We start from the raw sequence: 23,985 nt of genomic DNA on the forward strand, positions 1-23,985 counted from the left end.
CTCTCCACGCCAGACAGCTACCAGTTCAGCGTGGGGAGATCCACCGTCGGAGCGGTGCTCATGCAGGTACGGCACTCGATGGCCACTGGGCCAGGGGGGAGGGGAGCTGCAAGGAGGGGATGGGCCGCCCCAGGGAAAACAGGGTGACGGGGGGGAGGCAAAAGTGCCCCGCACCGAAGGGGCTGGTCTCTCCCGGCCGTACTATACGCCACCCGGAGGGGTTGCTCCCAGGAGTGGGGTATGGGGCACTGCCAGGGCACGAGCACTCCCAGCCACCCAGGTGCCCCAGTGATTCGTGGTTTACTGTGTCTCTCCGCAGGTGGTCAACACCATCAACCGGGTGCTGCTCCACAGGGTGGTCCGCCTCGCCGACCCGGACGCCGTCATCCGGGGCTTTGGTGCCCTCGGTTTCCCAACTGCGGGGGGGCCATCGACGATATGCACATCCCCATCCGTGCCCCGGAATACCAGGCCTTCCAGTACGTGAACCGCAAGGGGTACTTCTCCGTCCTCCTGCAGGCCGTGTGTGACCACCGGGGACAGTTCACGGACATTAATGTGGGCTGGTCCGGCAAGGCACACGACGCCAGGGTGTACCAGAACTCCTCCGTGTGCCAGAGGCTGCACGCCGGGATCTTCTTCCCCGACCGCCACATCAGGGTCGGGGACATGGACATGCCCGTCTGCCTGGTGGGGGATGCGGCCTATCCCCTACAGCCCTGGCTCATGAAGCCCTACACGGGGCACCTCAACCCCTCCCGCCAGGCCTTCAATACGAGGCTGACCAGGGCCCGCATCATCATTGAGGGGGCTTTCGGGCGACTGAAAGCCCGATTTAGGTGCCTCCTCACCCACCTCGACCTCGCCGAGCACAACATCCCTCCCGTGGTGGCAACATGTTGTGTGCTGCACAATTTGTGTGAGAGGAAGGGGGAGGCTTTCCTGCCAGCCTGGATGGCTGAGGCTGACCACATGGCTGGCCAGTATGCTCAGCCCCACACTGCCGCCATCCGGGAAGCCCAGCGGGGGGCCGTCCAGATCCGAGAAGCCCTTCAGGAGAGCTTCCAGGTGGAGGAGGAGGACTGAACTCTCCCTGCATGCCCCACTGGGGCCTTCTTCCACTCTCTCCCCCTTCCCCTTTCTCCTCCCTAAGGGTATGTCTGCACTACCACCCTAGTTTGAACTAGGGTGGTAATGTAGGCAACTGAATTTCCCCGGCTTCATTTGCATAAAGCTGGGCATCGCCATTTTTAAATGTCTGCTAGTGCCGTCCGGATCCGGGAAGCCCTGCGGGAGAGCTTCCTGGTGGAGGAGGAGGACTGACCTCTCCCTTGCATGCCCCACTGGGGCCTTCTTCCACCCTACCCCCCTTCCCCTTTCCCCTCCCTACCCACTGTAAAATAAGACACCTGGATGCGGTCCAGGGCCTGAAAGTGGGGGCAGGCGTCCGGGTCGGCCCTTGGCAGGCAGGCCCAGGAGTAGGACTGCCGCAGGTCCTTTATTTTACAGCAGACCTGCTCCCGGGTCCGCTGGTGGCCTCTGGCGGCCAGGCTGTCAGCCATGCGGCCATAGACAGCCGTGTTCCTGTGGCTAGTGCGGAGATCATGGACATTGGAGGCTTCCCCCCAAACCTGGATGAGGTCCACGATCTCCGCACTAGACCAAGCGGGCGCCCGCCTCTTGCGGCTCCGAGCAGGCTCCTGGAAGCCGCCAGGCTGGTCCCGCGAAGAGGCGGAGGGCTGGGTGGCATCGAGTGGCTGTCTCATGGCGTGCCAGGTGCAGGGTCTGCTGGCTGGGTGCTGGCAGGCTTGCAACTGGCACAAACTGTGTAGCCAGCCCGTGCCCCTTTAAGGGCTCCGGGGCCGGGAGGGGGGCAGACAAATTTCCCTGGTGTTGGCCAGAGTGGCCACCAGTACAAGCTGGGAAGGGTTAGCCTCCCACTAGTTCGAATTAAGTGGCTACACAGCCCTTAATTCGAACTAGCTAATTCGAACTAGGTGTTAGTCCTCATAGAATACGGTTTACCTAGTTCGAATTAAGTGCTCCGCTAGTTCGAATTAAGTTCGAACTAGCGGAGCGCTAGTGTAGCGCCTATCAAAGTTAATTCGAACTAACGTCTGTTAGTTCGAATTAACTTTGTAGTGTAAACATACCCTGAGGTGGAACAGTCTTTACAAATGCCATGGTTAAGTATTTCCTGAAGGGTATGGAGAGATTATACCCTCACATTAGGCAACCTATACCTCAATGGGATCTTAGCTGGGTAATCATGGGTCTTATGCATCCCCCGTTTAAGCACATAACTACATATTCTTCTTCGGTGATGTCCCCGTGGGTGCTCCACTTGAGGTGTCGGGCTTGTCCCGGCGCCGCAGGTCGGAGAGTCGTCAGCCATGGTTCAGCTGGACCGTGCATGCGGGGGGCATGTGCTGCTTGTGCTGATTGTTAGCTTGCACTGAGTCCAGCTACCCGCCAGTTCCTCCTTACTGTTCAACGGTCACAGGTGGAGCAACTCCCTTCTCTTCAACTGTTTAAGCAAGATATCTGTAAATAGTCAGCCACTAGTCCTTAGTTATTATGTTAGGGTATGTCTACACTACCCCCCTAGTTCGAACTAGGGGTGTAATGTAGTCATACAGAGTTGCAAATGAAGCCCGGGATTTGAATTTCCCGGGCTTCATTTGCATAAAGCCGGCCGGCGCCATTTTTAAATGCCGCCTAGTTCGGACCCCGTGCCGCGCGGCTACACGTGGCACGGACTAGCTAGTTCGGATTAGGCTTCCTAATCTGAACTAGCTGTACACCTCGGTCCAAACTAGCCGGCATTTAAAAATGGCGCTAGCCGGCTTTATGGAAATGAAGCCCGGGAAATTCAAATCCCGGGCTTCATTTGCAACTCCGTATGACTACATTACCCCCCCTAGTTCAAACTAGGGGGGTAGTATAGACATACTCTTAGTTATTTAGTTACAGTTCTCTTAATACTTCCCCGTTTGAAAAAAAAGAACCGTTTTTTTTCCTCAGTTCAAAATGCCAGCTTCCTCCGGCTTCAAGAAGTGTTCTGAGTGCCATGACGCCATGCCGGCATCTGATGGACACTCACTCTGCATTAAATGTCTGGGCAAGGGGCATGTACTCCACAAATGCCCACATTGCCAAAAACTGACTGGCTGAGTGAGACGGGACTGCGAGAATGCGGCTGAAGCTGCTTCTGCATAGCAAGGCGCTTCAGCTGCAGGATACTCAGCAAGGGCAATCAAAGCTAATTACCCCGGCAGCACTGAAAACTCCGACTGTGCCATCCAAAGGCAGCGGTCAGAAATCGACCGGACAACATCACCAAGGTGAGTGGCATAGAAAGAGCCACAGTATCTCTGAGCCCAGCCCCACCTCTAGCAGGGGGGTGGATCAGGCAATGGCTGTGCTTCCCAGACCTGAATCAGCACCGGCACCGATCCTCAGGCACCCTCACACAGCCACAGCTGCGGGTGCTTCAGCCCAGGCGGTCCCGACATCGGCCCCAGCATCAGCAGCACCGACTCTGACAATGTCGGCTCCGAGCTCCTCCGTGCAGGCTAATGCTGCACCGTTCTAGCTCATGCCATCTCCACCTGTTTCCGTGCCAGCTACTGTGGCACCAGTCATCTTGGCACCTGCGACTGTGGCACCAGCCACCTTGGTGCCAGCTGCACCAGCACCAAGCGCAGCACCGGATGCCTCGGAGCAAGCTCAATGCCCCTTCTCTCCTGCACTGTCACCGGTTCTGAGCTCATTGTCAGCAAGTTCTTCGCCGGCACCTGCTTCAGCGCTTGAAACTGACAAGTGCCGAAGTGCTAGTGTCTCAGCCTCGAGGGCTGCACCCTGCCGACTCCCAGTTCACTCACTGGCACTGCAGCAACACGGCTCCCCCCAGAGGTAACATCAAGCAATGCTGCCTGCAGGAGCTGACCATTCAGCAGGCACAGGGTTTCAGTTTTCACCAAGCCCTGAACAATTAGTTACCTATTCATACAGATCACCTTCTTCTTCCTTCTCTGAGCCACATAGGCATGAGACTCATGCTGCTAATATCTCAAGAAGACACTATCAACGATATTCACCATCGCCATGTCGCTGCCGCAGACGTTCTCGATCACCTTCGTACACCAGACACAGATCTCGCTCACCTAGTTTGCCTACACACTCATCTTCATCCCAATATCATCACGAGTACAGACAACGACACTCACTTGCATATTCATTGTCTTGTTATTATCGTGATCATCATCGCCGCCATAGTGACTATCATAATGAGCGACGATACTCTTCTGGTCGTTCTTCCTCCTGATATCCACGACGCTACCGATATCGTTTTCACAACACCTCCAGGGTCCCTACGCCACCAGGCGTTTCCACTCGACCCTCGACACCGCCTGGAAATGTGCCTCTCCCTCAAGAACACCCAGAGCCTGCACAGCTAGTGACACCAGAACAGCCACAAATGCAGGAACAATCCCCAGTGGACCACTCTGTTGCTTCTTCCTCTCCAGACAATGCAGTGCTCCCTGGCGATTCTTCTCCAGTAGATGACGCTCGTCAGTTTCAAGAGCTCTTTAAAAGAGTGGCAGAATCACAGTACCTGCATGTAGCAGAGGTTCAACAAAAACAACATAAGCTGTTGAAGAACCTTCAAAAATCCCCAAAATCTAAAATTGCCCTTTGATGACGCAATCCTAGAAATTGCCAATGACATATGGCAGACACTGGCATCCTCTCAGCCCACTCATGTTTCATTCCCCCGAAGGGGATGAAATTTTTGTTCATGCACCCTCAACTGAACTCGTTAGTTGTGAATGCAGCCCAGCAAAAATCTAAGATGCCACAATATAGGAATGCTGCTGATGATAAAGAATCTAAACGCTTAGATCACTTTGGACAGAAAATTTATTCTTCAGCCACACTTATACTGAGACTGGCGAACTACATTGCTCATCTGTCTAACCATAGCTTTGATAATCATTCAAAGATGGTAGCAGTTTTAGAGAACTTGCCTGACGAGAAACGGCAGCTCTTAAAATCAGTTATTCAGGAAGGCTATACAGCCTCAACAACGGCCTTACAAATTTCCCTGGATATTGCCGATGCAGTGGCAAGGGCCATGGTGATGTCAGTAGTTATGAGGTGGTCTTCGTGGCTACAGATGGCATCTGTACCTAAGGATTTACAATCTAATGTAGAAGACCTGCCCTTTGACAGACAGAGCTTATTTGCAGAGAAAACGGACCAAGTTTTGCACTTGGGCAAGTGTTCTAGAACTACCCTGAACACGTTAAGGATGTATACACCTCCATATCATCGCAAATGATATACTCCCTACTTCAAACAGAGGTCCTTCTCATATGGGGCGCCCAGGTTCAGACAGCAGGACCACCCACAACAACAACAACAACGCTCCAGACCACGTCAACAAAAGCGAAGACCACAAACCAGACAAAACCCTAATTCCCAAAACAACAGACAGCAAGTTTGATGGTCCGATTGAGGGACTGAGAACCATTCTTTTAACGTACAACCCAGGAACACAGAAGTTATTCCATCATCGATTGAGACCGTACCAACACAGATGGTTTACCATAACCTCCGACTGCTGGGTCCGGGAGATAGTAATATCAGGATACTCCATCCCTCTTCTTTCCTGTTCTGCCCCATCTCCAACCTTGTCCCTTTTCAGGGACCCATCTCACGAGAATCTCTAATGCAGGAGATTCTCCGTCTCATAGAGATTGGTGTGGTGGAGGCAGTATCCGATCAATTTGGGGGAAAGAGATTCTACTCCCGCTATTTCCTCACCGAAAAGAAATCAGGAGGATGGAGACCCATCCTGGACCTTTGCAATCTCAATCGGTACCTCGGGAAGCAGAAATTCAGGATGGTAACTCTACCTTCTATATTCCCAACTTTGAACAAAGGCGATTGGTTCACGTCCTTCGATCAGCAAGATGCATATTTCCACATGACAATACACCCAGCACACAGACGTTTTCTGAGGTTCGTCATAGGCAAACAGCACTTTCAGTACTAATTCCTCCCGCTTGACCCTTCCTCCACACCCAGGGTATGTCTACACTACAAAGTTAGTTCGAACTAACAGACGTTAGTTTGAACTAACTTTCATAGGCGCTACACTAGCGCTCCGTTAGTTTGAATTTAATTCGAACTAACGGAGCGCTTAGTTCGAAGTAGGTAAACCTCATTTTACGAGGATTAAGCCTAGTTCGAACTGTGTAGACCCTTAATTCGAACTAGTGGGAGGCTAGCCCTTCACAGGTTTCCCTGGTGGCCACTCTGGCCAACACCAGGGAAACTCTATTGCCCCCCTCCCAGCCCCGGAGCCCTTAAAGGGCCACGGGCTGGCTACACAGTTTGTGCCAGTTGCAAGGCTGCCAGCACCCGTGCCAGCAGACCTTGCACCTGCCACAACATGAGCCAGCCACTCGAGGACACCCAGCCCTCCACTGCTCCCCAGGACCAGCCTGGCGGCTCCCAGGAGCCTGCCCGGGGACGCAAGAGGCGGGCGCCCGCTTGGTCAAGTGCGGAGATCGTGGACCTCATCGAGGTTTGGGGGGAAGCTTCCAATGTCCACGATCTCCGCACTAACCACAGGAACGCGGCTGTCTACAGCCGCATGGCTGCCAGCCTGGCCGCCAGGGGCCACCAGCGCAGCCGGGAGCAGGTGCGCTGCAAGATCAAAGATCTGCGGCAGTCCTACTCCCGGGCCTGCCAGCCAGGGGCCGACCCGGAGGCCTGCCCCCACTTCCACACCCTGGACTGCCTCCTGGGGGCTCATGCCGTCCCTGCCCCCTGGGACATGATAGACCCCGGGGCAGAGGGACCGCTCCAGGAGATGGAGGAGGAGGAGGAGGGCTCCGAGAGCCAGGAGCCTGCCCGCAGCCTGCCCAGGACCCGGGACCCCCGAGGCACCCCACAGAGCCGCTCGCCTGTGTTGTTCGAGGCCAGAGAGGCGTCCACCTGTGAGTACCATCGTGCTCCCCTTATGTGTACGGGGGCTGGGGCGAGAGGGAGCCCTGGGACCGTGCGCCTGGGTCTTGCCCACCACGGAGCAGCAGCTGGGGATCCTGCAGGGTCCCTGGCCTTGCAGAGGGGAGCTGGGTTTCACACACCTGGGCCCCTGGGGTAATTGACCGCTGTTCTTGTTGCACCACAGCCGCAGCACCTGGGTCTGCAGGGTGCACCACACCGCCTGCAGCAGCTGCCCGTGCCCGGGCAAGCAGGAGAGCCAGGAATGAGGAGGACTACCAGAGGCGGCACCTCCGGTTCCTGGATCACCAGCTCCGCACCCAGGACCACTGGGTCCAGGAGGACCTGAGGCTGCGCCGGAGGAGTTTGGAGGCCCTGGAGAAGCAGGGCCGTGCCTTGCGAGGCCACCTCCAGAGCCTGCTCGACCGCTTCCCAATTCCTCCTGCTCCTGCTCCCCCTGCTGCTCCCCTTGCTCCTCCTGCTCTCCCTGCTCCCCCTCCTGCTCCCGCTCCTGCTTCCTCCACACCCCCCGTCCCTCCTGCCCCCCCTCCACACCATTTCCCACCGACGCCCCCGGACCCGCAGTGTGGCGAGACGGGAGAGGCAGCCAGACTCCCACCCCTGAGCTTTCCTTTCCCTTCCTCCCTTTCCTCCCCTTCCAGCTCCCTCGTCCCAGGTTTCCCCCTCCCCTCTCCCACCCTCATTCCTCCCTTCCCCCACCCCAGTTATGTGAAATAAACATACGTTTTTGTTTGAAAAACAGGTGTCTTTATTTTACAGTAGGTAGGGAGGGGAAAGGGGAAGCGGGGTAGGGTGGAAGAAGGCCCCAGTGGGGCATGCAAGGGAGAGGTCAGTCCTCCTCCTCCACCTGGAAGCTGTCCCACAGGGCTTCCCGGATCCGGACGGCCCCCCGCTGGGCTTCCCGGATGGCGGCGGTGCGGGGCTGACCGTAGTGTCCAGCCACGCGGTCAGCCTCAGACATCCAGGCTGGCAGGAAAGCCTCCCCCTTTCGCTCACACAAATTGTGGATCACACAACATGCTGCCACCACGGGAGGGATGTTGTGCTCGGCCAGGTCCAGACGGGTGAGGAGGCATCGAAAGCGGGCTTTCAGTCGCCCGAAGGCTCCCTCCACCACAATGCGGGCCCTGGTCAGCCTGGCATTGAAGGCCTGGCGGGAGAGATTGAGGTGCCCCGTGTAGGGCTTCATCAGCCACGGCTGCAGTGGGTAAGCAGCATCCCCCACCAGGCACATGGGCATGTCCACGTCCCCGACCCTGATGTGGCGGTCGGGGAAGAAGGTCCCAGCCTGCAGCCGCTGGCACACGGGGGAGTTGCGGTACACCCGGGCGTTGTGTGCTTTGCCAGACCAGCCCACATTAATGTCCGTGAACTGTCCCCGGTGGTCACACACGGCCTGCAGGAGGATGGAGAAGTACCCCTTGCGGTTGACGTACCGGGACGCCTGGTGTTGCGTGGCACGGATGGGGATGTGCATCCCGTCTATGCCCCCCCCGCCGATGCTCCCCCCGCAGTTGGGGAAGCCGAGGGCGCCGAACCCCCGGATGACGGCGTCCGGGACGGCGAGGCGGACCACCCTGTGGAGCAGCACCCGGTTGATGGCCTTTACCACCTGCGGAGAGAGACACAGCAAAGCGCCAATCAGTGGGGCGCCCAGGTGGCAGGGAGCATTCGTGCTCTGGCAGTGCCCTGCGCCCCACTCCCGGAAGCAACCCCCCTGGCGGCGTGTAGTACGGCTGGGACAGACCAGCCCCTCCGGTGCGGGGCACTTTTGCCTCCCCCCCGTCACCCTGTTTTCCCTGGGGCGACCCATCCCCTCCTCGCAGCCCCCCTCTCCCCCGGCTCGGTGACCGACGAGTGCCATACCTGCATGAGCACCACTCCGACGGTGGATCTCCCCATGCCGAACTGGTTCCTGATGGATCGGTAGCTGTCCGGCGTGGAGAGCTTCCAGAGGGCAATGGCCACCCACTTCTGGAGGGGGATGGCGGGCCTCATGCGAGTGTCTCTTCTGCGCAGGGCAGGGGCGAGCCACTCGCAGAGCTCCAGGAAGGTGTCCCTCCTCATCCTGAAGTTCTGGGTCCACTGTCGGTCCTCCCAGCGCTCCAGGACGATGCGGTCCCACCAGTCGGTGCTGGTGTCCAGACACCAGACGCGGCGGGGCACGCCTGTGCCGGGGCGCCGCCGCGGCTCCTCCACGGCCCCAAAAGCGGCCAGGCGGAGAGGCAGGGGGCTGACGTGCACCAGGAGGTGTCAGGCAGCCTCGAGCCATTGGTGGCAGGCTTACAGCAGCAAGTCCAGAAAATGCACTGGAAGGTGCAGGGCGAGCTGTGGCTCCATGTTGCCACCTTAAGCGGCGTTCCCGAAGGGAAACACCGATACAGATGGGCACAGAGACCAACGCTTTGCTGTCCCTCGGCAAGGTTGGCAAGCAAGCAGGAAAAGCTGAGAACCGGCTGTCCAGGGGGGTCCCTTTAAGCTCGAGCCTCAGATAGCCTCAGACAGCAGCCACACAAAGCAACTACTGACCTGATGCCCTGCCAGAACCGGTTTCAGCTGCCCTTAAATGCCCCCCTGCGTCCAATCAGTGTGGACGCACTAATTCGAATTAGCAAAACGCTAATTCGAACTAGTTTTTAGTTCTAGATGCGTTAATTCGAATTAGCTTAGTTCGAATTAACTAATTAGAACTAAGTTAGTTCGAATTAGCGCTGTAGTGTAGACGTACCCCCAGAGTTTTCTCAAAGACCCTTGCAGTGGTGGCAGTGTATCTTCATTGTTAAGGTATAACAAACTTCCCATAGCTAGATGATTGCTTGATCAAAGCTCATTCATTCGAAAGTGCACTGTTGGCTACTTAAGTCACAAGAGACTTATTCATGGATCTGGGCCTTGTATTAAATGTCCCAAAGTCCTCGCTCGTACCACAAAGATCCCTCTTGTTCATTGGGGCACAGTTAGATTCTATGACGGCCAAAGCCTATCTTCCTGCAGAAAGGTATCACAAAATACAGAACCTCTCACAAACGCTGTCCCTCAGCCCAAGAGTGTCAATACTTACCTGTCTCCAACTCTTGTGACACATGGCAGAGACGACATATGTAGTACAGCATGCCAGACTATGCATCAGGTGCTTTCAACATTGGCTGGCGTCCATAAATCGTCTGAGCAATTGCGACCTACACAAGCTGGTAACACTGCCATCAACAGTGAAACGATCCCTCACGTGATGGACTTCTACAACCAACATGTTCTCCGGGATTCCTTTCCACCGTCCACATCCCACTGTCCAAATTACTTCAGAAGCTTCTCTCCTAGGATAGGGAGCCCACTGTGCGGGCGAATTCACTCAAGGCCAATGGAATGCTCAGGAAGCCCTGCAACACATCAATTTTCTAGAACTCAGGGCGGTGTTCAAGCCATGCAAGACATTCCTTCCGAGGATCCGTGGTCAGACAGTTCAGGTCTTCTCCGACAACACTACCACAGTGTGCTACATCAACCGACAGGGAGGAGCCTGATCAAGATCCCTGTGTGCAGAAGCCACAAAGCTCTGGAATTGGTATATCAGTCACAAAATCACTATTATGGCAATATACCTACCTGGCTAGGACAATTCCATTGCAGATGTCTTGAGCAGACACCTCTTTCCTCAACACGAGTGGGAACTCAATCAGGAAGTAGTCCTTTCAATATTCCAATGCTGAGGACACCCCGCTATAGACTTGTTTGCCACACATCTCAATGTGAAATGTCCCAGATATTGTTCTAGAGACAGTCTGGGCCCCAAATCTCAGGGAGATGTGTTCCTGATAAGCTGGACTCATCATCTTCTCTTCTCTTTTCCTCCTGTCCCACTTCTCCCGAGAGTGCTGGAGAAGATAATCAACGACACAGTCACGGTGATACTAATAGCTCCGTTCTGGCCCACAAAGACCTGGCTACCTGTACTCTGCAAATACCTCACCGACCACCATATCCGGTACCCAAATGACCAGATTTGCTCATGTAGCCGGGTATGTTCATGCCACAACCACAAATCGACCGAATGCACCTCACGGCATAGCTCCTAGCTGGTTCCATAGTACAGAAGCACTTTGCTCACAAGAAGTGAAACAAATATTACTTCATAGCAGACGTGACTCCACACGAAAGACTTACCTTTATAAGTGGTATTGGTTTCATTCCTGCTGTATAGCCAATGGTTTCAATGCGATGTCCACTCCAATTCACTGCATTCTGGACTATGCCCTCCATCTACACTGCTCTAAACTGGGTCTTTCATCTATTAAAGTCCATCTTTCAGTGATTTCTGCATTTCGACAATCAATTGAAGGCTTTTCAATTATGTCTCACCCAATGACTAAACGTTTCCTGAAGGGCTTAATGAACTTACACCCTCCGCACAGGAAACCACCCGCTCTGTGGGATCTTGAGTTTGTTTTGGATACTCTCACATATCCAACCTTTGAGTCTTTAGCCACATGTGACATTTAGACTCTCACCATGAAGGTGGTATTCCTTCTAGCTATAACATCGGCCAGATGAGTTGGAGAATTGGAAGCTCTTTTGGCCGCTTCTCCATATACCCTGTTCACCAACCAAGGAGTAATGTTACAATCTCACCCAAAATTTCTGCCGAAGGTGAATTCGGAATTTCATATCAATGAACCAATAATACTCTCAACTTCTTACCCCAAACCACATGCAACGACTTATGAAGCCCGTCTACATATCTTGGATGTCCGCAGGGTGCTCACTTTCTATCTGGAATGGACTTGCCAATTTCGATGATCCCAGTGGCTTTTCCTGTGCTCTGATGGAAGATCCAAGGGCCAACCGTTGTCTTCACAGTGAATATCTAAAATAATCGTGAAATGTATTACCACTTGCTATACTTTACACAATAAGTCCATATCAACGCCTATTATGTCTCATTCCGCTATAGTAACATCCTCTTCCCTAGCTTTTCTCAAAGGAGTTTCAATCCAAGACATTCGCCTTATGGCGACATGGTCTTTGGACATAACTTTTGCTAAGCACTATGCCATCAACACAATTGCTCGAGGATCAGCACTGGCCTCTGCGGTGCTGTCCATAGCAGACAAATCCTGACTCTGATCCCTCCTCTGCAGATGAGGCTACTGCTCTGTACTCACCTCAAGTGGAGCACCCACAGGGACACCACCGAAGAAGAAGAGGAAGTTATTCACCTTGTGCAGTAATGATGTTTCTTCGAGGTGTGTGTCCCTGTGGGTACTCCACGACCCACCCTCCTCCTCTCTTCGGAGTTTCTTCCTTATGTTTTTCAGGAGTGATCCAGTTCGGAGGAACTGGTGGGAAGCCGGACTCAGCATAAGCTAACAATCAGCGCGAGCAGCACACGACCCATGCATGCGCGGTCCAGCTGGACCACGGCTAACAGCTCTCCGACCTGCAGTGCCCGGACAAGCCCGACACCTCAAGTGGAGCATCCACAGGGACACACACCTTGAAGAAATGTCATTACTGCACAGGGTGAGTAACTTCCTCTTCCCTGTCACATCTCTCTTGGAAGGTAGCCTTTTTGGTGGCCATTAGGTTGTCCAGATGGGTTTTAGAATTGAGGGTCCTCACATCAGGGCCCCCTTATACAGTGTTCTTTAAGGACAAGGTGAAGCTATGACCACACCTGGTCTTTTTGCCCACGGTGGTGTCGCTGCTCCACATGTCCCAGGACAACTTACCAGTTTTTTATCCCAAACTGTGTGCGACCCACAAAGAACAGGCATTACACTCTATAGATGTAAGAAGAGCTCTAGCATTTTATTTAGACAGAACAAATCCATTTAGTAAGTCCATGTAGCTCTTCATTTCAATAGAAGACAGGATGTAGGGCCTTCTGATATCGGCACAGCACTTATCTTCATGGATCATGATATACATTAGAGCATACTATGACCTGGCAGGAAAGCCTGCCCCTCTCATCACCACCCATTCCACCAGGGACCAAGCCTTGTCCATGGCTTTCCTGGCACAGGTAGTGATCCTGGATATTTGCAGGGCAGCTACCTGGTTGTCCATCTATATATTTATCACCCTATGTGATAGCACATCAGGCCAGGGAAGATGAAGCTCTTGATAGGGTCATGTTACAGTCCATAGCCTCATAGGTTCTGACCTTCCCCTTCTAGGTATAGCTTGGGAGTCACCTACATGAAATGGACATAAGCACTCAAAGAAGAAAAAAGGGTTACTTACCTCGTAACTGTTGTTCTTCAAGGTGTGTTTCTTATGTCCATTCCAAATCCCACCCACCTCTCCTTCATTGGAACTTCTCCAGCAAGAAGGAACTGAGGGGGTGGAGGGCCAGCGGGGGTATATATGCACCAATATGGTGGTGCCACTTCAGGGGGCTCAATGGGTACTGCTAAGGGTAAAAAGCTTCTGGAACTTGTGCATGCAGCATGCGCACACCAACATGGAATGAACGTAAGCAACATATCTTGAGGAACAAAAGTTATGCGGTAAATAACCATTTTTTCTAAGGGATGCTGTTGTACTTCTGTCATGTCCAGATTCCTGTGGGATATGTGATCTTCCCTTAATGCAATCTTCTTGTTTCAGGCTTTTTGTTTTCCTGGATTTCTTTGTCTCTGGGGGTATGTCTAGACTACATGGCTCCGTTGACAGAGCCATGTAGATGAGTTTACTAGACATAGGAAAATGAAGTGGCGATTTAAATAATCACCGCTTCATTTACATCAAAATGGCCACTGCGCTGTGCCAATCAGCTGTTTGGCAGCACAGTGGGGCAGTCTGGACGTGCTGCGGTCAACAAGGGAAGCCTTTTTTGACCGCTCTGGTAAACCTCATTTCGCAAGGCATACTGGAGCGGTCGACAAAGGCTTCCCTTGTTGACCGCGGCGCGTCCAGACTGCCCCGCTGTACCACCAAACAGCTGATCGGCACAGCACAGCAGCCATTTTGATGTAAATGAAGCGGTGATTATTTAAATCGCCGCTTCATTTTCCTATGTCTAGTAAACTCATCTACATGGCTCCGTCAACGGAGCCATGTAGTCTAGACATACCCTGAATGTCTTGGGTTTTTTTTGGCAGCCTATCATCGCAGTTCTGGGTTAGTTGCAGAACTCGTGTTTCTAATCTGTTATAGCTGAATACTATATACGCACTTTCTCTTTTCTTCTTTGCAAGTAACAGATCCTCTCTAACATCTTCAGGAGCGACAGAACAAGTGGAGAGACAGACTAATTCATTTGATTCTACAGAGGAATTGACCCAGGTCTTCTCCAGTACATCTCTCAATGACTGACACATTTTTCCATCTCTCTCTGTCCTGGGTGCCTCAAGATCTGCATGAGATATGCCAGATGTCGACCTTTACTGTTTGCTTTAGTTTCTTAAAATAGATATTTCTGTTCTCTGCAGGTAGTTAATACATGCTCACTGCTCCACCTCAGACTCAATTCTTTGGTCCCAACAGTTGCTTGTGTCCTTATTGATAGCTTTCTGAATGGCCTGATCTACAGGGTTTTTTCCCAAAAGGTTTCATGACCTTTTCTCTCTCAGCACTTGCTCTCTTTCACATACTTGGATACTTTAATCATTTATAGACTTTTTTCATATACTCTGGTGGATGATGCTCCCATTCCCTTTATTGATTTGCATGACATATGACCAACTTTCTCACTATGGGTACGTCTAGCCTACATCCTTCTGAGGGATGTAAATTAGACATACCAAAATTACTAATGAAATGAGGATTTAAATATCCCACACTTCATTAGAATAAAAATGGCTGCCGCTTTTTTCCAACATGGCAATTTGCAGGCAAAAAGTGGCAGTCTAGACAGGGATCAGTCGACATGGAAAGCCTTTTCCGACCGATCCTGTAAACCTTGTTGCACGAGGCATAAGGGATCAGTCGGAAAAGGCTTTCTTTGTTGACCGATCCATGTCTAGACTGCCGCTTTTTGCTGGGAACTTGCTGCGTCGGCAAAAAGCGGCGGCCATTTTTATTCTAATGAAGTACGGGATATTTAAATCCCTGCTTCATTAGCAATTTCGGTATGTCTAATTTACATCCCTCTGTCGCCAGAGGAATGTAGTCTAGACATACTCTATAGGTGGAGGGTTTTGTCTGTCTTTCATGCTACTGCAGAGTTTTCATGTGTGGAAAGATCTTTCTGCAGTTTAGGTGCTAAGATATATTAGCTGTTTTGTTGGTGTTTTATATTCCAGAATGGTGGCAAATTTTTAAATCTTTGTCCCTTAAAAGATTATTTTATGATTCCAGGTCTTTTGGTTTGGTCTGTTCTAGGAAAGGAGCCTTCATATTACATATAACATGTGTTTTTAGACCTTTACTCAGTTCAGGACTGCTTTCTGGGAACCTCTAAAACAGATTCCATTGTTCATTCAGTAATCACAGAGAACAAAATGTGTAAATCGTAAGTCACAGTAACTTCTTCTTCTTCTTAAACCCTTGTACTCTGAGTAGAGCATATATCATCTACAAGTCTCACTCTGTCTTGAGACAAAACTTCTACCTGACTCCAGGAGTACCCCAGTTCTTGTCCTTCAGTCTCGGTAGATCTCCACGTTGTCCGAGGTCTTCCTCTTTTGTGTTTTCCGTTGGGGTTCCATGTGAGAGCTTGATGGACTATGCTGGATGATGGTTTTCTGAGTGTGTAGCCTAGCCATCCTCACTTTCTTCTCTTGATTTGAATGTCAAGTGGTTCTTGTCCTGCTCTGTTCCAAAATTCCTCATTTGTGACAAAGTCTTGCCAAAGTCTTTGATGTGAAGGATGTACCTCAGGCATCAGTTTACAAATGTCTGTAGCTTGTGATTTGAAGACTTTTTAGTATGCCAGGCCTTGCATCAGTACAAGAGCACACTCTTCACATTTGTATTGAAGATTCGCAGTTTCATCTTTGCAGATATTATTTTTTAACTCCGTATGGGACAAAGAGTCTTGAATCCAGTTGTTGCTTTCCCTATCCTAGCATCGATATCGTTGTCTGTTCCTCCATTTCTGCCACCAATACTCCCCAAGTAGATGAACTGCTCCACATCTTCCAGGTCATCCCCTCCCTGTGTGATGATGTTGTTGTTGGATTGGTTGATCCTCATTTTCTTGGTCTTTCCCTTGTTAATGCTCAGTCCAATCATTGAGGCAGTTTTTTCTAATGTTGCAAACTTTTCTTCCATGCTTTCATGTTGATGTGAAAGCAATATCAATATCCTCTAGCTGTTTGAAAAGTGTCCACTGAATGCCCTGTTGATGGCCATCTGTTGTCCTGCTCATAATCCAGCTCATTGTGATCAAGAACAGGAAAGGTGACAATAGGCACCATTGTCGTACTCCTGAGAGTATGCTGATGGATTCTGTCAAGACACTATTGCGAACAACTTGGCATGCTGAGGGTTTGTATGTTGAACAGATCAGGTTAATAATTTTGGATGGGATGCCACGGTGTTGCAGCAGTTTCCGCAAAGTGTCTCTATCAACACTGTCAAAGGCTTTTTCAAAGTCTGTGAAGGTTATGTACAGGGGAGGAATTCTACTCAAGCGACTATTCTATGATCACGCTGAGAGTTGCTATTTGGTCAGTACAAGATCTCTTGTTTTGGATGCCGGCCTATTCTTCCCTGAGTTGTCTATCAATTCCTATCTTCATTCTTTCCAAGAGAATCCTGGAGTAAATTAATACATATAAAAACTACCAAAATTGATTTTAAGTTTGAGAAATATATGTAGAATAAGCTTATTTTTCATGTGAAGCATGACTTCCATTATTAAATATTTAGTAGTTGATATGTTAATGGTTATGCAATTGAGAAAATTTTCATAGTATTCACTACTGTAAAGTAAAAAAAGTAATTACCTAAAATTGGATGAAGATGTATTCATTTTTAGTCAAAATATTCACCCAGGATCTCTGCTTACTACTGCTTCCATGGAAACAGGACAACCTCTACCTTTAAGCTACCATGCAGAAAGGTCCATCATGTATATATAATATAATATATGCATGAACATTTTAAAAAATGATAGTACCAAAAAGGCTCATGGGCTAGCAGGTCAGTAACCTGCTTTTTGGCCTTAGTTGTTCAAGTGACCTATATTTTCTTTATCTCAATCCTAGAGTTTATTTATACTCCATGAATCATTCCCACTTGGGATTAGATCAAATCTTTAGTCTTGGCCTTGAGCAAGGGTGACTTATACTTAACTTCTCCTCTCTAGGAGCAGCTTTACCAAAGAACTGTCTGACTCAGAGGGGCACAGTAATTCCCTTGCCTCTGAGTAAATTACTTTAGCCCTGGAAAACATGCATGTTGCTTCTTTCTTATGTCTGGACATCTATTCTGACCTAAGGTTTTGTTCAGTCTGTCTCTCCCACCCTTTCCCATTCATTGTCTCACAGGGAAGAGGATCTAGAGAACAGGAATACAACAAACCTAAATCTAGCTAAACCAAGCAGTGGGGGTTGAGTGTACTGATACTCCTGTGTGGTCAAGCAAAGCAAGGTCACAAGTTAGCATTTTATTAAGAGAAGTTTGGATTGTGAGTATAACTGCAGTTGATTCAGGATGCATTGTATCTCAGAGAAATATCTGAGGCACAGTTCCCTCCCTTCTTCCCCTTTTCCTGGGAGTGTGGGAATTATAGGAGGATGGCGATTTACTGTTGTCCTGTACTAGCTACAAACATCTCTGAATTGTGTTGGCTCACATACGTTAGCTGGCATCCTGAAGGGGCTGAGCCCAAGACTATTTCCCACCCACCTTTCTTTGGAGATGGTCCTCTGCATGGGCATTTAGTCCAATTCATTGAAGCTTTATGGGTACTGCTAAACATGTGCAAGCATATCAGAATCTGCTCTTTAAAAAGAGCTGTGATAACTGATAATGACAATTCTTTATGTGCTTTGTATATTGCTTGATTGTTTAGGTAGCATATATTGTATTTTATCTTATACCTATAGTCTGTAGGTGAATCAGGTTAAGATTTATTTATTACATTGATATTTAAAAGCCATATTTTGCCACTGTCACTCATGTTGAGTAGCATCTTCTCCTGTACATAGTACTACTGTTATTAGGATTAATTTCAGAGAAAAGTACAATTCAATTGAGGGATATAGTCCATATTTATTGCTTTATTATATGCATGTAGAGTTTATTCATCACTTTTATCTATAGTTAATTAATTTGAATTAACATTTACAGATGCTATATAACCTTAGCTCAGGCTTTGGGAATGAACATGGGAGGAGCTCCAGCAGGACCAGCTGGAACTGGTAAAACAGAAACGACAAAAGACATGGGAAAGGCTCTGGGAAAATATGTAGTAGTATTTAACTGTTCTGACCAAATGGACTTCAGAGGCTTAGGTAGAATTTTCAAAGGTAAGATTTTTTTATGTTGACTGTATTGAGGAAAAAAGTGAAAATTATTTTTTATTAAATTATAATAGTTAAGAGCAAGTAGGAGGACTCCAAATTGCCTAAGTGCCTATATCACTTTTGAAAATGAGGGTTAGGTTTCTAAGTTGCTGAGGCACCTAACTACTTTTCAGCATTCAGCCCTAAGTCCCAGTTTGGGGATCACTGCAGTGCACACAACTCTTGCTTTAACTTGCTTGGTGCCTATGCTTTTGCAGTAGAAATTCACTACTAACTTGTTACTGCCTCTGAACAGAAGTTCTGCTGCCTCTCTGTGGGCATCTAAATCCAATCTCCTGTTTAGAGCAATTCACAGACCAGAAGAAAAAAGGCATTGAGCAGCTTAATTCTCCTAGGGGGGCTGATCCAATAAGTTTGCTCAGAACCTGCTTACTGGATCAGGTCCCAATAGATGAACTTACACAAAATGTTTCTGCTGTATCTCCCTCATAATTTTCAGCCCAGGGGTTAGGGTGCTCACCTGAGAGGTGGGATAGCCTAGGTCCAAATTCCCTCTACACATGATGGGGAGAAGGAATTTGAACAGGTATCTGCTACCTCTCAGGTGACTTGTTTTAACCATTGTGCTATAAGATAGCTTAATGTCAGGCATTTTTTAGTTTTTCCTCTTGAAAATGTCGCATTGTGAGTAAATAAGAATAATTAGAGCAGGGGGGTTGACTCTTAAGTCTCCTTACATCCTGAGTGACTACTCTAACTGCCAGGTTATAAAGTCAATCTTATGTTTGTATTCTCTATTTCTTGGAGTCATTTTATATACTGATGCCTATCTATACAAATATGCTCTTCTGAGGTAAATACTCCTTTAGTCTTGTTAAAATAGAGATGTATTACAGACATGGTAAAGAGAACACTATCAGAGTTGCAAAGTAATGAAATCAAAGCTAAGAAGTGTTCAGACTTTCCTGTGTTTAGCCCCTTATGAGTACAGATTATAATGCACTTTTTAATGACATGATCACAAATTAGCTTATCCCCGGTATTGGTGACCTGAGATAATTGCAGTGAAAACATGCAGTCACAGCCAATCTGAAGTATCTGCACATGATAGTCATCCGGTCCTATCCCGCTAGCTCCTGAGCATTCATTTCTGTGTGCTATCTATCCATACTTGGACCCTTTACCAGAAGAGGTCTAACATCATATGCATCTGCTCAGCTTCTTAGTACCATTGTTCGTATATTTTCTGTAGCTTCATCCATCATCCACTCTAAGAAGAAAATATGGTTACTTAGCGCTATTGTAAAAGTACTTCATATTATGGTTCACATGTTTATTCACAACCTGCTCTATATCCCCACCCCACTGAAGTCTTCAGCCACATTTCCAGGGTAAGTCTTCAGCCACATTTCCAGCAACTGATGGTGGAAGGGGAAGTTGGGATAGCATCACACTTGTACAGCCTTAGGAGAGGTTATAAGGAGATGCAGGCTATCTGTGCCACCTTGATGAATACTGTAACAGAAAGGCCTCTGGCTCCAGTTTGCTAGGTGTGCACACATTCATGGGTGGAACAGATAAGTGAACCACATCTCAAAAAACACCATTTACAATACATGTAGGTAACCATTATATCCTCTATGCTAGGGCAATCCTCTAAAAAGCATAGGTGCTTGCAGCACTCTTGACCTCCAGAGCCCAAAAAGAAGACTGCTTACTACTCCTTACTGGCTCTCAAAGCATGATCTTTGACATCTGTATCCATTCCAGATTAATCAAGACTGGCTACTTCATCATTGTAACAATAGATCCATCATCACTGCTGATGGTAGTGGTGGACATTATTAGTACGGACAATGCCAGAGGCATGTATAGCCACAAAAGATCTGCTCTCCTTTTTGGGACCACTTCACTGCTAATCCAAACTAACATCATTTTGTCAGGGCTGTCACATCCAGTGCAAACCTCAGCACTGACACTGGGATTGGTTGTAGCAACTGTGACCACAAGTCAGATACCTTTTTCCTCACTCTCCTCTATGAATTCACCCAGAGAACAGGTCTCTGTCTCAGTTATTGGTATCTAGGAAGCTCCTGGTGTTGCCACTGATATCACAGTCCTGTCATATATCACTGTCATGATCTCTGACGATGCTTTCCAATACCACACCACCATTCCTTTTGGGGTATTCTTGTTGAAGTTTGAAGTGAGTTTCTATGTCTCCCACTTCAGAGAATTCTGTGCATCTTCTAGGACTTGTTCCTGCTCTCATAGACATTCTGATCAGAGCAGGATGACAGACTAGAGTCCCTGGTCTATGCACAACTTATACCATACGAGACCAATAAAGGCTTTAATAGGTGTCTTCAGGAATGTTTCCAATGACCAGTTGTACTTCCCCATTACTTTACATAAACATATCACCAAGAAGGGAGGGCTCCCCACATTGTACCAAGAAGTCATTTGTGTTCAGCACAAAGCAACTGCCACAAATACAAGAACTGGATTCTCCACAACCTGTTTAAATCTGACCTCTATATTGGAGGTGCAAGACCAGCCTCTGGAGGTTTCTACATTGCCTTCTTTGGATATCTCATCCTTGTCACCGGAGGAAGCTTTGGAAGTGTCTTCCGTGATACTAGATGACTTTAAGTTGTATCCAAAACTCCTAAAAAGAATGGCTGCATCATTTGGTATCCAGATGAAGTTTGTGGAGCAGAATCCTTAAAAACTCGGACATTTTACACCTAAACATATCAGGGAAATTTGCCCTTTCTACAAGTAAGGTGATAATGTTGCTTATTAAGTCCCTGTTGCAAACCTCTTCATAAGTCATGCCTGTGACAAGGTGCACAGAACATAAATGCAAAGTTCTGTCCCAGACATATGGACAGTTCTGTCAAAAGCATGCCAGGCTCTCCGGTAATGGCAGTAGTAAATGAAAGACACTACCAATACAGAGCAAAAGCTGCCTTTAAAGAAAACGACTCACAAACATTAGATTTTTTTGGCAAAAGGTATTATTCAATTGCCTGCCTACAGCTGCACATAGCTACCCATCAGACTCTTATCCTGATATGACTATTCATATTTGGATGCTATGTTTAAATTCCTAAATAAGCTACTTGAAGACTGTAGGAACAAATTTCAGTTCCTTCTGACGGAGAGTTATTTGATCTTTCAAGCTGCTTCCCCTCGAGCCTTCCCTTCCATGTCCCTTTTCAGAGACCCATTTCCCAAATCTGTACTAAGACAAGTGCCAACTCTTTGTTCTTTGAAAGCTACAAAGGAAATTACTCCTCTATACCAGGACAGGGGTTCTACCTCCACTACTTCCCATGTCCAAAGCTAAACAGGTTCAGGCCAATGCTAGACTTTCAGAACTTGACCAACTTCATCAAGAAGTTGAGGTTCCTTTTGGTTTCTCTTGTACCTATTATCCTTTCATCAAAGCCAAACGACTGGTATGCTGACTTTGACTGGTGGATGCATATTTTCATATGGCAGTCCACCCAAGCCACAAAAGATTCCTAAAGTGCATAATAGGAAGAGAGCACTTCCAGTTCACAGTTCTACTCTTTGGCATATCATCTGCATTGAGGGTTTCCCCCAAATTTATTATGTTGGTAACATCTTACCTCCATCATTGGGTGTCCAAAAGGTATCTGTACTCAGATGATAGATTGATTGATTGATTGATTGATTGGTGTTGGATCACTCCTGTCAGCAAGTGGAAATATCTCTTGAGCACTCTGTTCCAATCATTAGGCCTGGAAGTGAACAAAAGAAATTGATTCTCATACCTCTCCAGCTAATAGAATTTATCGGGATAGTCCTGGAGTTTTAGCTCCTACCCATGTTTCTTCATATTTGAGATCTTTGTGTGCCATTGAGAGGCAGTCCCCAGATTTCAATGAGGAACTGTCTCAGGCTCCTGGGGCCTATGGCAACATGAACTCATGTGATCTCCTCCTCCCCAAGTCTAGTCTGCATCTCAGGTTTGCATACATAGCTCAGGATAGTGCACTGTCTTCATTTGCACCCTCTGGACAAGCTAGCTTTTATTCTAGGCAAGGAATTGGTTGATGAATTATGGCATGCAGGGGAATCGCAGTCTCACTGACTGTTCCCTATATGATCTGGATGACGGAGGCTTCTGCCATAAAGTGGGGAGCATGTTTGGTTTATCTGGAGGGTCATGGCTTGTGGTTTCTCTCATGAGGTCTGTTTATACATAAATGTTCTTGAGTTGTGTGTGCCAATTTCTTCCACACACATAGGACAGAATCAAATCTATCAGCCAGGTGCTCACTGACAATACCCCAGTAGTGGTGTTGTCTGATGGAGAGTTGTTCGATCTTTCAAGATGGTCTTCAGACTTTCCTCATTGCTTCAGGCTCAGCTGCATCCAGTCCTCAGTTGGTGTAGCTCATGGCCTAGTTCTTCAGCAGCTTAACCCAGTGGAGATGGACTGTTCAGTAGCAATTCAAAATAACCTGCTCAATAGTAGGAAACCATGTAAGAGATGTATTTACCTTTTATAGTTGGAAGTCTCTTCTAACTGGGCAACTAGCCATTGCGTCTCTCCTACACAATCTCCAATTCAAAAGGTTTAGGATTATTTGTTACAACTTTAAAGGCTTGGCAGTCAGTTCTGTTGAGGTGCATCTGTCCACAATAAAGGTGTGAAATGCTGAAATTGAGGGAAGGACTGTGTCTCTCGTCCTATAACTACAAGCTTTCTAAAAGATGTAGAGAGGTTGCTCCCACTGTCAGAGATTCTACTCCATTGTGGAACTAGAATTTAGTACTGTCAACTTCTATGGGGCCCATAGCCTCCTGCTTATTGTCACACCTCTTAGCAAAGGTGGCCTTTTTAATAGCAATCACCACTGCAAGGAGCTTCATGCAGCTGGAATAGCAGCCAGCTCTCAGTGTACTTCTCCTCTAACAGCATCTGCCCACCAGGCTCAGCTCCACTAGGCAAAAGTGGACAAGGGAGAACATCTTCTAGGGTCAGATGGATTGCATGTACTCCCCTGTGGAGAAGATATAGTCTGAGCACCTGGACCAAATTGCAGAACAGCAGGAGAGAAGAACTACAGAGAGCAGCAGGCCAGACAGCATAATACCATGTTAGCCTCAATGACCACTTTGATAGAGTACTTGACATCATGGCTGGAGTGGGCCTCCTCCAGAATCCTGCCCACCCCGATGATACCTCTGGTCCCTCCTCCTCCAGCCCCATACCTTCATTCTCAGGGGCCCCAGAGGGCACTGGGGCCCCAGAACATGAGGGAGAAGACCTCAAGGGCTAGTGTACCCTCCAAGATCTTGGGAAGCAAAAGGTAGTCTCATGAGCGTTCCTGAGCCCCCTTCTTCGGGTACCCAATTCTTCTATTTCCTTGTTGTTTTCCCCAAATAACAGTCTCTTTATTGCTTTAACTGCAAGGGGCAGGCTAGAGGGGAGGGATTAAAGGCAAACACAGGGAATGTGAGTGCAACTTTTAGAGAGCCATGGGGAAGAGTTTCA

At 48.7% G+C, this 23,985-nt stretch overlaps 1 protein-coding gene and 1 pseudogene across 1 annotated transcript in view; one reads left to right on the forward strand and one right to left on the reverse strand.

Moving 5' to 3' along the window:
- DNAH8 (dynein axonemal heavy chain 8) overlaps positions 1-23,985 on the forward strand; it is a 611,430-nt gene that overhangs the window by 342,003 nt on the left and 245,442 nt on the right. The window contains exon 44 of the mRNA XM_025186355.3: positions 18,277-18,455. Coding sequence (XP_025042140.3) covers positions 18,277-18,455 — 179 coding nt within the window. The remainder of the gene's footprint in view (positions 1-18,276; positions 18,456-23,985) is intronic.
- On the reverse strand, positions 5,394-9,036 carry LOC149525157 (uncharacterized; annotated as a pseudogene).

This window comes from Pelodiscus sinensis, chromosome 3 (assembly GCF_052426305.1).
Source record: "Pelodiscus sinensis isolate ZL-2025 chromosome 3, ASM5242630v1, whole genome shotgun sequence".
NCBI lineage: Eukaryota > Metazoa > Chordata > Testudines > Trionychidae > Pelodiscus > Pelodiscus sinensis.